This window comes from Lytechinus variegatus, chromosome 1 (assembly GCF_018143015.1).
Source record: "Lytechinus variegatus isolate NC3 chromosome 1, Lvar_3.0, whole genome shotgun sequence".
Taxonomy (NCBI): domain Eukaryota; kingdom Metazoa; phylum Echinodermata; class Echinoidea; order Temnopleuroida; family Toxopneustidae; genus Lytechinus; species Lytechinus variegatus.
The window spans coordinates 32,732,284-32,747,597 of NC_054740.1; the positions used below are offsets into that span (position 1 = coordinate 32,732,284).

The following is a 15,314-nucleotide window of genomic DNA, read 5'->3' on the forward strand; positions in this document are numbered from 1 at the left end:
CCTAACATGCAGATTTTTTTAAAGATAAAGTCCAGTTGTAGTAACGATCTCAAAATGACTTTCTATAGAATACAATATAATGACCACCCAAGTGTCTGTTTATATGAATAAAAAATATGTGCCAAAGGATTCTGGAAGAAATTGTGTAATTGCTGAGAAATAAGCATGGATTAGGGCACTTGTCGGGTCTTAATTCCAGCAATATAATATACACTGTCCCATATGTGCCTATCTGTGTTGGCGAACTTCAGTGTGATTGTTTTTCAGCTTAGATTTTATGATTTCATAAAGTGCAGTTTATGTAACTGTACCAGATCTAGATTGACGATGATAAAGTAATACTTAACCTTGGTTTTACAGACTTTCTCACGAAATCAGTGTTTTACTGCAACTACTGTAATTTAGCTATAAAATTACCTTTGGAAATAGTTTCAACCAACCAGTCAATATTTATATTAGGAATCTTTGATATTACTACGTCACATGTAATCACACTTCCTCTTTTTATAGTTTCATTTTCACCATAAATTTGATAAGGGTTCAAAGTACTTTGATAAGTTAATGTCTAATAAACCATTAAAATGAGATAGAAGTTCACCACACAAATATGTACTAGTCTGACATACTCAAATTCGTACGTACTAAGAATGGATTCTCCCGATCAATTGGTATGATTTCAATTAAAGTGCAATTGTTTGTTTTACTGATGTAGCTGTATAGTCAAGTGTAATTGCATGGGTTTTTTTTTCATTAAAGAAGGAATAGCAAAGTATATTTGCTCTATAGATTATGAACTTATCTTGTCTACAGCATGTTTACATACGAAAAAAAAAAATTCGAGAAACTTGATGTACAGATTATGAGGTATGTGTATCCTTTGTAAATTTTGAATACATTTAGTATGTGTAGTACACTTTGCAGATCAAAACAACTCGGTATTGTATTTGTAATTTTTTACTTTGCATTTATCAATTTTCAAGACTGTAACCAATGTTGATCAGAACCAGTCATAAACTTCCTTGCCTTCAAATTACTGGCTGGTACTCAAATTACTTGATGCAATACCACTTCCACCTGCCTGCTGGCACTAATTTTCACTCCGACAAAGAAAGTGATTGTATTTTTAATGTTAAAGCCCTGAAAACTGCCCCTTTTTCCTTCTCGTGAACCTTTCTAGGCAAGGTGTTGGACAATAAAATTCCCACCAATTTAAAGGACAAGTCAACCCCAACAAAACGTTGATTTGAATAAAAGGAAAAAAAATCAAACAAGCATAGCACCAAATATTTCATAAAAATTTATTTAAAATGAGAAAGTTATATTTTTAATTTTTCTTAATTTCACAAAACAGTTATATGCAAAGGAGGGGATTGATGATGTCACTCACTATTTCTTTTGTATTTTATTGAATGAAATATTCTAATTCTCTCATTTTCCTGTGAAACAAAGTTTTATTCCCCCTGAACTTGTGGAATTACCATTGTTTTGACATTTTGTGGTTCAGTCAAGTGTTCCTTGTTGTCAAATCAGTAAAAATTTGTGTAATTTAAATGATAAAGATACAAAAGAAAATGTGAGGGACATCACCAACCTTCTCATTCGCTTTGTCACCAAGTTGTGATTTAACAGTTTTGTGAAAATAAGCAAAAGTTTAAAATGTCAAAACTCTCTTAATTAACATCCGATTTCGATAAAATTTTTAGTGTTATGCTCGTGTGATTTTTCTCTTTTTATTCAAATCAACTTTTTGTAGGTAGACTTTTTGTTTGTGGTGATAACCCTGATTTTGTAATGATATCCGTGTATATTGTTATTTTTACTTCGTGAGAAAATACACCTAGCACTCTTTCTGCTCTTCCAATTGACTTCAGAATAGATATTGGCATTTTTACCATGATTTTAATGTTGACCTATCAAGGAGTCAGTTTTCTTTGGATGATTGTAGAAAATCTCAGGAAAATATGAAGTTTCGGCGAAACGGAGTATGACTGTTTTATATCAGGCTTTTTATCTGTGATTCCATTGTGTATTCATAATTTCAGTGTAAGTGTACATGTATTGTGTGTGCATTTATTGCAATTATGATACTCATGAAGAATCTTGAATACTTTGTCTAATTCAATGGATTTTTTATACTCAAAGACAACTTCTAGCTCCCTGCATATATTATAGAGTTTTTTTCAAAGGAAATCTGTATCTATAGTAACATACATCCACTGCTCTCTTTTTTCAATTAAAGTGTCATCCAAGGCATTTCAATTTGTGCCTAAATTTAAATGAAATGGCCTGGAAGTGCAAAATATGTACAATAAAAGAATGAAATGAAAACTTTCAACAATTTCATTGTATTCTCGAGTTTGATTTATTTAGCATGATTGTGAAACAAGAAAATGTTATTTATAAAAGTAAAGTAAGCAAAACAACTTATCTTTTAACGGTAATATACAAGACTATTTTTTTTTCAGCATTTGACACATAGATGACATAAATGTATTTATATTAATTTCATTTTTAATACAGCTATGATATATATATATGTATAATTGTACATTAAATTAATATGCATTTTAATGCTACATACAGATTTCCATTAAATGAAATTGGTCAGATCATAATGCATGTATTAATGGTAGCATCTATATCCACATGATAAAGATCATAACAAAAGTTTGTGTCTTTAATAGAGAGTTAACTTTCTGTAACCGAACATTTTCAATTATTAAGGTGGCTTTATTCACTCATCAAATTTGCACCATCAAATGATTGTGGATACTTCAATAAAAAATGTCAATTTCATGTAGAAAACATTTCACATAAATACACATTGGTACATAAAATGACAAAAATACACATACACATATAATGTAATATGCAGAATATGACAACACTGATCACGTTTGAACATGTAGTTGACGGCAAATACACATATAGCCGTGTGGTTTGGAATCTGTTCTTTCAAACACGATTTATACAAACTTAATGCATTAAAAATTCATGCTTGTATAATAAGGTCCAATATACGATTTTGTTACAGGGCACTAAATTCATATTTGTTATAATTTAGTTCACTGTTTATATAAATTATTTTGACAAAATTCAGATATTAACTTCTGTGAATCTAAATAATGGAGCAAACCGTCTAGAGTGATTGTCCTGAAGAGAAACAGAATCGCTAGAAATACTAATTGACACAATATTTCCTAAGGAAATTGCCAGCCCAACAGTTTCAGCTGTAAAGGTTTTAATGTGAGGGCACCAGGAGAGCAATACCTTTGCAGTGGACATTTTGTTCATGATATTCTACCTAAATAAGGAAACGATATGATATTACATGTTGTAGTCTACAATGATCACCGGTATTCTCACCTGATATACTGTAACTTTTTTTTATCTTCCATATAATTTTTTTTATCTATATGTGGCTAATATTATACTACAACCACATAAACAAGTGCGAATTTAGTGCCTTGGTTTGTCATTGGACTCTTTTCTGAATATGTACAATGTATGGTGAAATTAATTAATGCATGTTATTACCTATACAAGGCATTTTAGCAGATATCATATTCCACTCGCTACATGTACTTTCAATCCAAGACCAACCAGGTAAGCATTTGCCATGTTGCCCTCCCCGGGTTTTGCCATAGGAATCCTTTACAAAAACAGAGGGTAATATCGGCCATATTTCTGCTAGTGCGCTTGCGCAGTAGGAGCCGATTTGGATCGCTAATTTCAGTATTGTGAAATCTGGCTGGAACCAGTTTATGAACCAATGCATAGTAGGTAACAAGTGGCACGGCCAGTGCAAAAACAAACCCAAGCGCAAGTTTATATGCTTCAAGTGTATGTGCACGCGCCATGCATGATGCGCGACTGCAAGTCACAATTGCTTTAAATAGCAAGGATTGCTTTGCTAAGTTTGTGAATAACCTGAAATCAGAAGTACATGTAGTGATAAGTAAACAGGCATACAAATTGTTCCAAATAATAGCTTGAATTACTCTCTGTACAACCTATACTAATAATGACTGGCTCTTCTTTTGGGAAACATCATATATGTTGCCCTTTGGCTTAAAAGAATCATATTGCCCTCATGTAGTCGTCTAAAGACTCGTGCCAATATGATTCTATTGAGAGCGACATATTTGATGTTCCCCTCAAGGCCAGTCAATATTATATATATATCCCCATAGTTTTAATCAAACCTTATCGAAAATTCCAGACCATTGATTCATGAAAACCTCAAATGAAATTGCAATATTTTTGTAAAAGTGACCAAAATACAAATGGTCTGCAATGATTGAATCAGTATTCAGTATTCTTCTTTTCACATTTTACAAATTTGCTGCATCAAAGACTGCATTTTCCCCTCAAATTTTCTTGTTATACTTCACAATTTATTATGGCTATACTAAGTACTTCACATTAACATACAGTAAATCCTCTCTGAGAGACAACTTGCCATGTAAAACGAACTGCATTTCTAGGAAGAGACATGATACATGTAGAACAAAAAAAATGTCTAAATTCAGAAATACATTGCAAGTATGTTAGTACAAATTACAAAACCTACATGTCTTTCACATGCTGTATGAATTTGTAAAATAATCCGTTCAGAAATCTGTCATTCTGAAAAGATTTCGCATGAACAGTGGTTCAACAGAGTCCTCACATTTGTTATGTTTCAGACTCACTAAAATTCTGTTTTACATTCCAACAATGTTCAACACATGCAAATGATATGAATTAAAAATTGATATATTATAGTGTTGAGTCTGGCAAACTTAAACACATACTGGTACATGTACATGTAAGAGAACCCAAAGATGAGTGATCTGAATGTATTGAATGTGTTTCAGATTTTGACTTTGAACAATGATCACGGAGAAACAATGCTAAAACTTACATCTGGAGTCACATCCACAGACATTTGTACACAAAGTCTCTACTCCTTATTGATTCAAGAAGTAGTACAATACTTTTAAAGGTACACAGATTGTAGAATTACAGAACAATGTACCATGCGTGTGAGAGGGCCATATACGATGAGGGGAAGAGATTGTGAAAGAAAAGTTATACATGTACATGCCGCTTTCATAAAATGCATTGACAAGAATTATGTAAATTGGAATGTCAAGTCCATATCGATTTCCTTTCAATAAATTTCTGAGGATATTATCCATATTTTATTTTATACCGGTACATTATATAATTAGAAAATAGTACTACGGGACTATAGAAGGCAGTTTTCAATTGTGTTTATTTTGTTTTATACATGTACATGTATATTGGATTGGAAAGTGTAATTAAAAACAAGATTTGTTTCAGTTTAAGGTGAAACAGAGAGTGAGAGGGAATTTATATATACGTTACCCTTTATAAGTTTATAAGTAATCGAATGGAAAACCTTTTTTTTAATTCAGCAAACTACAGTTGCGAGAAATGTTTCTCCATGTATGGCCTGCATGTATTAAACTTCTTGGTGAAAATTAAATGAACCAACAAATCACACCTGGAGGAGCACAACTCAATGGCAAAATTGTCACTTTACAAAGTTCACAGGAGACAATTTATTTATAAAGAGGGTTTTTAGAAACTACACTCAAATTCAAATTTCAGGCGGTCTGAATAACAAAAAAATTCTCATTAACTTTGTTATGCAAATTGTATGCAAAACACACTTTTATCAGGGATGGGGTTTAGCACTGAATGATAAGTTGATAACCAACTACACCATTTGAATGTTCAAAAGAAAAATAAAGTTTTTAAATCTGAAAATAATAATAATTTGACATTAAAAAAAGTGATAATTTTGCCTTAATACCCACTCATGCATGAAATATTTTAAACCCTATTATAAACCAACCACACAACTTGAATGTTCAAAAGAAAAACGAAGTTTTTACAAAAATTCTGAAAATGATAATTTGACATTGAAAGAGTGATAATTTTGCCTTAATACCCACTCATGCATGGAATGTTTTTAACTTTAGATTATAAAAGAAATGTATGTATTGTTGTTTCATTTTCTTTTCTTTTTATCAGTTTAAAATTAGATTCGGGGTAAAAAATGTCTCTGTTCCCTCCATACTGAATTGGCCTTATTCAATGCTCAATAGTACAAGTAGTTTCTTCTACAAAATCTGAGTAAATGTGTAAGAAGTAAAGTACATATTCATATCAAGATTAAACTGATATGAAATTCTGAGTTAAGTAATTTCAATCTGGAAGTCGTCATTATTTAAGTTTTTCACAAAAATTCAAATCATTCATGCATTCCATACTTTTACAAATCTGTGACAAGAAGACATGAAATGCTACAAAACTGGCTGCATGAGATACAATTTAGGATTTTCACAGTAACTTTTGAATGACTGAAGAAGGAAATCTACTCTTGACAATTTCAAGTTTCACTGTATCTGACTTATCAAGACAAATAAAAGGAAAATACAGGAAAAATTAAGAGAGATGTACGAGTTGTTCCAATATTTTTTTTACCAGCTTTATGAATGATCTTGAGTAACTATATATCCTTGCTGATATCTTCTAATTAAATAAATGCATGCCACATGAGGAGGCCCTTTAAATGTCTTTTATTTGATTGTTTAAAGTACATGTAATCTTTATAGACAGAACAGTATTGCTGTGGTTATACATGTAATCAAATCCATTCGAATTCAAGTACCAGTAGTCTTTAAATAGGGGTAATTAAGTAAAACACAACCATCTACCTATAAGCTCGTGTACCATGACAAAAATATTAAACGAGGCAGAGATTTTCTCTTTACAAAAGAAATTCTGCTAGTTTGCACATCTCCGAATTAATCACAGGTATAGGGGAGATCAGGGTTAGTTGGAACGCAGGGTAAGTTGAAACATTGTAATTTTCTTTAACGCCTGTAAAATATATTTATACAATACTGCCCTCAACTGTTGTATTGATGTTAATAGCAATAAATTAAGAGCAGTATTGCCTAAATTAATTTTACAGGCGATAAAGAAAATTACAATGTTTTACCCCGCGTTCCAACTAACCCCGATCTCTCCTACATACATGTCCATGGAATTAGTCATGTTTCGTTGATAAAATATTCAGAGCTACGTTTAATTTGACACATAGCCATCATACTCTTGAATAATGTATATCTTGTAAATAACATGCCAGAGAATGTATTACAAAAGAACATACCTGTACACTCTTGAACTAGTGAAATAAACAATATGCATAAATCTTGAAACAGTTTACACTCTGTTTACATTTATACATGTATGGTTATTTTGAAAACCATCAACATAAGCTTTAACAACAATCTGACCTCTTGTGAACATTGCTAGGCTTCTGATTCAAGTTGATAGGATTGACATCATCTCTGACATCATTCTTGCGATCAAGCTCGACCACCCTCCGAACTGCTGCAATGAATGCTTCTTCTACATTGACCGCCGTCTTGGCGCTAGTCTCATAATAAGGCACACCGCCATTGTCTGCACACCACTGCTTTGCTTCATCCACACCCACCTGTCGCTTTTCCGACTCCACATCAACTTTGTTGCCGAGGAGAACAAATGGAAAGTTTTCTCCGTCAGCAATGTCCGCATAGTACAAGAACTCCTTCTTCCACATGGTTAAGTTGTGAAAGCTTTGCCTGTCGTCCACGCCGTACGTCAGCATGCAGCAGTCGGAACCTCTGTAGAATGGTGTCCTCAGGCTCTTGAAGCGCTCCTGTCCTGCTGTGTCCCATATCTGAACAGTGAAGGTCTCTCCTTCCACAACAATGTCTTTGTTCAAGAACTCCACCCCTATGGTATGGAAGGATTCCTGCTCAAACTTGTTACTCACGAAGCGATTCATGAGAGAACTTTTACCGACACCCCCATCCCCAAGGATGACAACTTTGAGAAGCATTGGTCGACTTCCAGCCATCTTCAGGTGTCCTCAATAAGACATTGCACATATATGTAGATAAAATGGATCAATGAATTACATAATCCAGTGTCTACCATGGGAATCTTTCAATTTCCATAATTCATAATCCTCATAAGGTTATGTTCATCTGATGGGTCAATCTTTGTAGAAATGATGGCACACTGTCCTCTAACTCTCAAAGGTTCTCTGTAGCTGAACCTATAAAACACAAAACAAAAAGAAACACAATTTAATTGCAGAAATACAAGGAGCTAGTATGATACATCCCAAGTGTCAAATTCATGCATATTTGCCATAACATGCAGAAAAATAAAAATGATTGAATCATTTCATCAATGTTCTTCATATTTTGATACTTAATGAATGGAGTATGAAATAAACCTTTATTAATTTCAGAGTAATTTTGAGCACTGCGCATTTACCCATTGATATGTAAACCAATTGACTATATGTATGGCAGGTATCCCATGACAAGTTTTTTTCTACAATGTACGTGTGTTCCAGCTAATTTCAAGAATTAAAAAAAAATGCAAGGAAGACAAGAAATAAAAGGAGATACTATAAGCCAGTGGCCTTTGTGGATAGGCTCACTAATGCATACTGTTAAGATGATGATTAGTATTGATTGTTGCATTGAGAGTGCACACAAAGAGAAAACAAAAAGTTTTAACAGGAAAAAAATTAGTCCACATTAGACACATAGTCTGTTTTTTCTAGGGAAAAAATGAACTACTAGTATACGTTTTCCCCACTAGCCATTGTGCGCATATCATGCCCTTGGGAAAAGTCAGAAGGGTACCATTGATGTTCCATGATCCATTGATGTGAATAGTTTTAGCCAGATCCCTGAGTGTTATATTTGTATACTATTCTATGGAAAGCAAACTATGTCTTGTAGTCTTTATGTTGACAAGTGGTCCTCCTGTACAGATGGTCACTACAGTAATCCAGGATTTAGGTTCGTTCTGCTTTATGCTGCAATCCAGATTCTTTGTTGGGACATGGATGGGCAATAGCAATGTGCATTCATATCCCTTTAAATTCAACTGGCATCAGAATTTAACATGACACTAACATGGATTTTAGAGCAAAATTATAAACAATTGTGAAACTGAAATACATGTACCTTTGTCACCAGGCTTCGTAAGGTGGTTTCAGACCGCCTTGAAGTTTGCCAGTTCCAGGTATTCTCTGATCGGGAAATTTACCCCGATCAGAAAATACCAGGTATTTTGGTAATGTGAAAGCAAACTACGCGTAATATCCCCGAAAGAAAATACCCGCTAAATAGTAGGTACTTGGCGAAATTACGAGAACTTTCGTGGGGATTTTTCCAAGGTCGCAGGTATTTTGGCGATGTGAAAGCAAATTACGGGAACTTTTATCCCAGCGTGTCGTTGGGCGCGGCGGCGTGGGTGGCTGTTGGGCTAGTGATTTTGAATCTCCCGCCTTGCCTGCTTATCAGACCACACTGCGCATGTTCGTAACTTCGGGAACTTATCCCGAAGGATGTGTTTCGGGGCGGTGTGAATGCAGGAATAATTAACGGGTATTTTTTAGCCTTAAAAAATTCTCGTAATTTAACGGGGATTCTTGTGATCGAGGCGGTTTGAAACCACCTATAGATGTACATATAAACGTAATACAAATCTAATTATATTTTTATACTAGTATAAATTAGTTAATTTTCTCTCTTGATAAATTATATTCTAAAGACTAGCACATCAATGATGTGGAGCTCATCCGGCATCTCGCAACGAAATTTAAAACAATTTTAATTTAGCCCAGTTGACACTCTAGTGAATTAGACATAAATTGAGGATATAGAATTGAAATTGATGACATAGAAGCATTTTTTGTGATCTATGAATAAATTTCATATAAATTAAGCATAAATAACTTTCTAGTCAAAATTTCTTAACTCTGTGTAGAACCTTGGTGAACCTTATGAAGCTCTCAGATGGAACAAAAAATAATCAAAATCAATCAAATAAATAAGGTAATTTTTTGTGAGGTTTGAAAATATATGAATGAATTAGCATATTTAATGAATTTCAAAATTCTGTGTAGAAGTTTTGAATCCCCCACCTAGTGCTATCATATAAAGCAAACAGAATTGAAATCGGACTTGAAATGGGAAGAAGTAGCATTTTGAAATTGTGGACAGACGCCACGCCACGGCATAAGCTCATCCGGCCCTTTGGGCCGGAATAGCTAAAAATGACAGTCGTGGCAAGTCTGCACTGGTCAGCTACATGTAGAAGATCTCTGGAACCCCAGCCGATGCTGCATGCACTCATGGATCTACTATACATGTATTTCTAGCTAAATTTTGGTTATCCTTTCTGAAATCTTGCAAAAAAATCAACAGGAATGTTTTACCAACTTACTATATGTAGTACTTTAAAGGGATGGTCCAGGCTGCAGAACGGTTTTCAAAGTGGGGGGGGGGGGGGGCTGACCATGCAAAAAATCACAATCATACATGTATGGTCATTTTTAAATTTTTGTACACAGTTTTGGAAAAAAGTGGGGGGGCTGAAGCCCCCCACCCCTACTTCCGCGGCCCCTGTAGTGGAGACACATCATTTTTTACACATGTATGTATGAAAAAATGAAACATTTATGACTTCATGTAATAACAAAAAAAAAAAATGAAAGTGGAGATGTGACTTCATCAGCCCACCTAATGAATATTCACGATGATGTGCATATAACTTTTTATCACAAAATATTGATAAAACTTTAAAATTCAATAACTTCACTATTTGTTATCCGATTTTGATGAAATTTTCAGCATTTCGATCAGTGAATTTTACTCTATTTATATATTTTCAGCCTGGACCATCCCTTTAAGACAGTATTACTCAATCATCGTCAAACCAACTCTGATGCACAATCACTATATAGGTACCATATCTCATGAACTACATTTTCCCTTCTACTAATCAAATTCAGAGAAATGTACATGACTGTAAATTAGTCAAGATAGCTAGCCCAGTAAACCCCAAAACATCTATTTTTGACAGTGCCATTATTAATGCTGATGAAATGAAAAGTAACAAGATCCACACACTTTATATTAACACTTCATTCCATATTAAAAACAAATGGCATGAAATACCCTGGTAAGTAACATTAGAATTTCAAGATGTTCTTGTATTTGGATACTTTCAACTAGAAACACTTAAAGAAGATATTAACGTTGTCTATTGCTCTGAATTTTCTCAAAAGTCATGCATTAAGTTGCAAAAATAATTATACTTTGTAATATTGTATGAGGATATTTTAAGTAGATCAATGAATTATTGATTGCAGGTTTCCTAAATTACCATCTTGTCCATACAAACAAATGGGCATAAGACAAGTGCTAAACTTATGTTTCATTTATCTCAGACTATGTCAACTCTTACTTAAGTTCAATTTTAGAAATTTGTCAATCTTATTCCCAATCCTTCCTCAAAATCTGTTTCTCCTTTCTCTCCACTTCTTATTCCACCTCATCCTCCTTCCACTTCCTACTCTTCTTTCTCTTTAATTTATTTCACCTTCTTTCCTGACTCCAATTCTCTTTCATCTTTTTATTCTCCTTCTTTACCTAGCCTAGGCTAGCCAAAGGCAGCTCTAGATCTCTTCTTCTTCTTTGGGTATACTGCCTAACGCCCCACCATGGGAGCCAACCGGGCAGGAAGTGCGCAGATGTTAATGGCGCGGAGAGAGAAGATGCTTTTTTAGTCTTTGCTTTGTGTAGATTTGAAGTACGTTTCGCTTGAAGTTTTCTATGTTCTTGATTTCAATGGTTAGGGGGTGTGAGGGAGTTCCAGTCTGGGATGGTTCTTGGAATGAACGAATACTTGTAACAGTCATGACAGTTTTTGTTGGTCGAGATGGGAATGAAGCTTATGGATGAAGATTTCCGAAGGGGCCTTTGGACCAGGCTTAGGACTTTTTGCACTGGAATGGCTAAGTGACCCGCAAGCGCCTCGCGCTCTCGTCCTTCTTACTCTTAGACTTAGTCTTACTAAAGCTAGGGAGACCGCAAGATTTGTCTATCTCATCAACCACTTTATTAAACAAACTGTCTGATTTTTTCAGATCTTGATGAAAACATTGAAAAATAGAAATCTACCAAATTTCATAGTAATCCATGAATCAGTTTTTGAGAAATAACCAAATGAATTTTGAATGTAAACTGAGTATGTTATTTGGCGCACGGCCAATATGGGAGACTCTCTCCAATAGGGGAGACAATCTCCCACATTGGAGACTTGCTTTGCAAAAGGACAAAAGAAACAACACCAACAAAAACATGATTTTTTCCACCCCAAATTTTGTCTCACTGAGGTCAGAAGCCCATTTGTTTTGTGTGTGATTGACAACAAAAATCCTTATCAAAACAAAAGTAGACGGTGAATTTTTAAAGTAGACGGTGAAAAGGGGTAATTTTTCATGAGGAATCTGCTTATCACATTTTTATTTGCCGCCAAGGTAATCCTTTTGCAGCAAATGTAAACAAAGGAAATTGGTCTCCCAAACTGGAGACTGTCTCACTCATGGTTTCAAATCGTTTCGTGTGTGAAGGATTCATATGCACCTGGTGCACGCGAATCTTTCACACCATTTTTACTAAAATAACTATGACTTTACATCATAGCTATGAATTATACTTTTTCTATACATTGTAACACTTACCGAACCATATGGATCGTTTGTTGAATTCTCTTTGCTGTTTTTTTTCATAAAATAAGAGCATTTTTCATGATCTTCACGTAGATGCCTCTTGATCAGCGTTGATATCAACTTTTGCCTAAAGAGGGCGCGCGATATTATTCACCAAGCCGGTAGGCACTTAAGAACATTTGAAAGGATACTCGTAAAATTATGTCACTCTCGCCGATGAATATTCATTAGATCGTGGTCGTGCGTGTTCAATACACACCGAGTGCATGCATGCAGAGAGTTTGTATTGAACACGCACGACCACGATCTAATGAATATTCATCGCGAGAGTGACATAATTTTACGAGTGTCCTTTCAAACTTGGTTCTTAAGTGCCTACCGTACCTTTGTTTACGGTGTTGCAAGCTAGCTGCATTCTAGGCGATCAGCATTATTTTCTTGCTCGTTCAATCCACTTTCATCATCATCTTGTCAAAAGATGGCGTACTTTACCAATAAGTATATACATGAGATGCAACCTGTTGATTTTTGGTACAATTTCCTATTACGCACTGACGACTTGAATTGAGAATGTTCGATACGAAAAAATTGCTTTTCGATTGTTGTTTGCGTACTTTCCACCGCAGTATTAAGGACGGATCGAACGGAGTATCCTGGTTGAGACTTGGAGGTAAGCGATAAAAACAGTTTTATAAATAATTTCCAATTCATTTAAAAAAAAAAACTTAAACCATTAAAAATGAAATCATTAGTGGAGAAATACTGAAACGTTTGGCGTTTTTTATTCCCTCACATTCGTGTGATGAATGAAAACGTCAAAGTCCACTATGAGTATGAAACCACATGCGTTGTGCGAGGTTAGTATTACTAACCTCGCATGTTGTGTGAGTGAGAATGTCTCTGAAATTGGATACCCAAATTCTTTACAAAAGTCTCTGATATTGGAGATAATCTCTCTCATGGGAGACAGTCTCCAATATTGGCCGTGCGCCTCTACTGTTTGGAGCATTTTCTTCTCTTTAATTTGATATCAAAATCATTAAATTTGGATAACAGGATCATATGTCAGAAATGCGTTGAACTTTGATTTTTGCCTCAAAACCATGACCATTTTTGGCTGTGTAAATGCAGTGAAAAGAAAAGGGCAAAATTTGTTGCTCTGTATCAATCATGTGCATGTGCACAGTCACCAAAGCTGAACTCTTTGAGTTATTCTCCTTCCTCTACTCTAAGTCTAATCTATTTCTCTTCTTATTCCATCCCATCCTGGGCCGGGCTTAAACTTGGAAAACTCAAGTTGTGTCTTGCCTACAAATATGTATTTTTATCTAGAATCTATGTGCATTTCCAAGATTCGACCCTCGAGCTATAGTCTTCAGAATCCAAAGTCCAAACACCACGACAACATTCTTTCCAAACATCAAAAAACACAGACGGGACTATGGTCACAGGAAAGCTACGGCCTACGGCTACGCCTCCTAATAACAAATTGTCTCAAAGTTACGTAGCATCAATTATTTTTTTTTTTAAATTCGATGTAGAAGACGTATTGGGATTATTTCTAGATAGTTAAAGATGATAAACTTACTATCAAATCGCCAATCCTGTTCCAGAATAAATACATCTGGCGAAATGTGGAGTGAGTCAGTCAGCGGACCGTACACGTAACTTAGTCTGTAACTTCATACCGCGAATAATGATATCACATGATTATTATTCTGACAATATTAAAGGAGCCTATCACCCCTATCACGGGGTTTATCATGATTATACGCGTAGTATAAAACACTTGACAATAAATACAATTACATCATTGATTTTAGAATGAACATATGAATAAATTATTCCGAGAATGAAAGAAAAAAAATGGTTCAAAAAAATGGTCTTGCTTTGATCACTAAATCTCAAATTTTTTGGAAAAGTGTTATGTGTGAGAGAGGAGAGAAATATTGTAACGTGAAACCCCCTAAAACTCCTGGTAAATGCTGCCACCATGCGGGAGATTATACTGAGACCGCAACCCAGATTAATTTGGAATAAATTCCAGTAAATAAAAGATATCCACAACAAAACTACTCATATTCAAACCTCTCCATCAATTAATGGGGTTCACGGGTAGCCTATCCGAGTTCAATGGCGGGTAAGTTGTCTCCAATATAGAGACGTGCTGCAATCAATCAAATAGATAAACATCAATCAATCAATCAATCAATCATCGTCAACAATCATAAATCACCATAAACCACATGAATGCAAACAATTTACTAAATACCAGACAGAAGGAAATCAGCAGAAAATATTGCGTTAAATTTCCAATAATGCCTCCAAGATGGAAGCTTATTATTATGTAATAAATGATACAACAATCTGATTCTGTACAGCTGAATTATTTCTTAACTACGTACATAAATGATCTACATATCTAGGCTCAAATCAAGTACATGTAATATTAAATAATCCTAGCAATGAATGATTACTCATCCGAAAAAAATATATAAACCAATTTATAAAATTGGCATAAAAAGTTGACCAACTAAATTGGTATCTTTTGAGAAAATAGGCCAAGAATCGGCACATAAAAATTGACCAAATAAATTGGTATCGTTTCATCATATAACTCAATTCTATAATTCTCACTTCAATAAACAAACAAGTCTTTTCTAGGCACTCCTGAAATTATCTAGTTCACTCTGTTCTAACTGCCTGC

At 34.5% G+C, this 15,314-nt stretch overlaps 1 protein-coding gene across 1 annotated transcript; it reads right to left on the reverse strand.

The window, feature by feature from the left end:
- Positions 1-6,622: 6,622 nt before the first annotated feature.
- LOC121411693 (ras-related protein Rab-9A-like) lies at positions 6,623-14,306 on the reverse strand. The gene is made up of 2 exons (XM_041604524.1): positions 14,196-14,306; positions 6,623-8,125 (listed from the first exon to the last, which is right to left on the reverse strand). Exon 2 carries the CDS (start codon positions 7,922-7,924, stop codon positions 7,301-7,303), a length of 624 nt encoding a protein of 207 aa, XP_041460458.1. The 5' UTR covers positions 7,925-8,125; positions 14,196-14,306; the 3' UTR covers positions 6,623-7,300.
- Between the last annotated feature and the right edge of the window lie 1,008 nt (positions 14,307-15,314).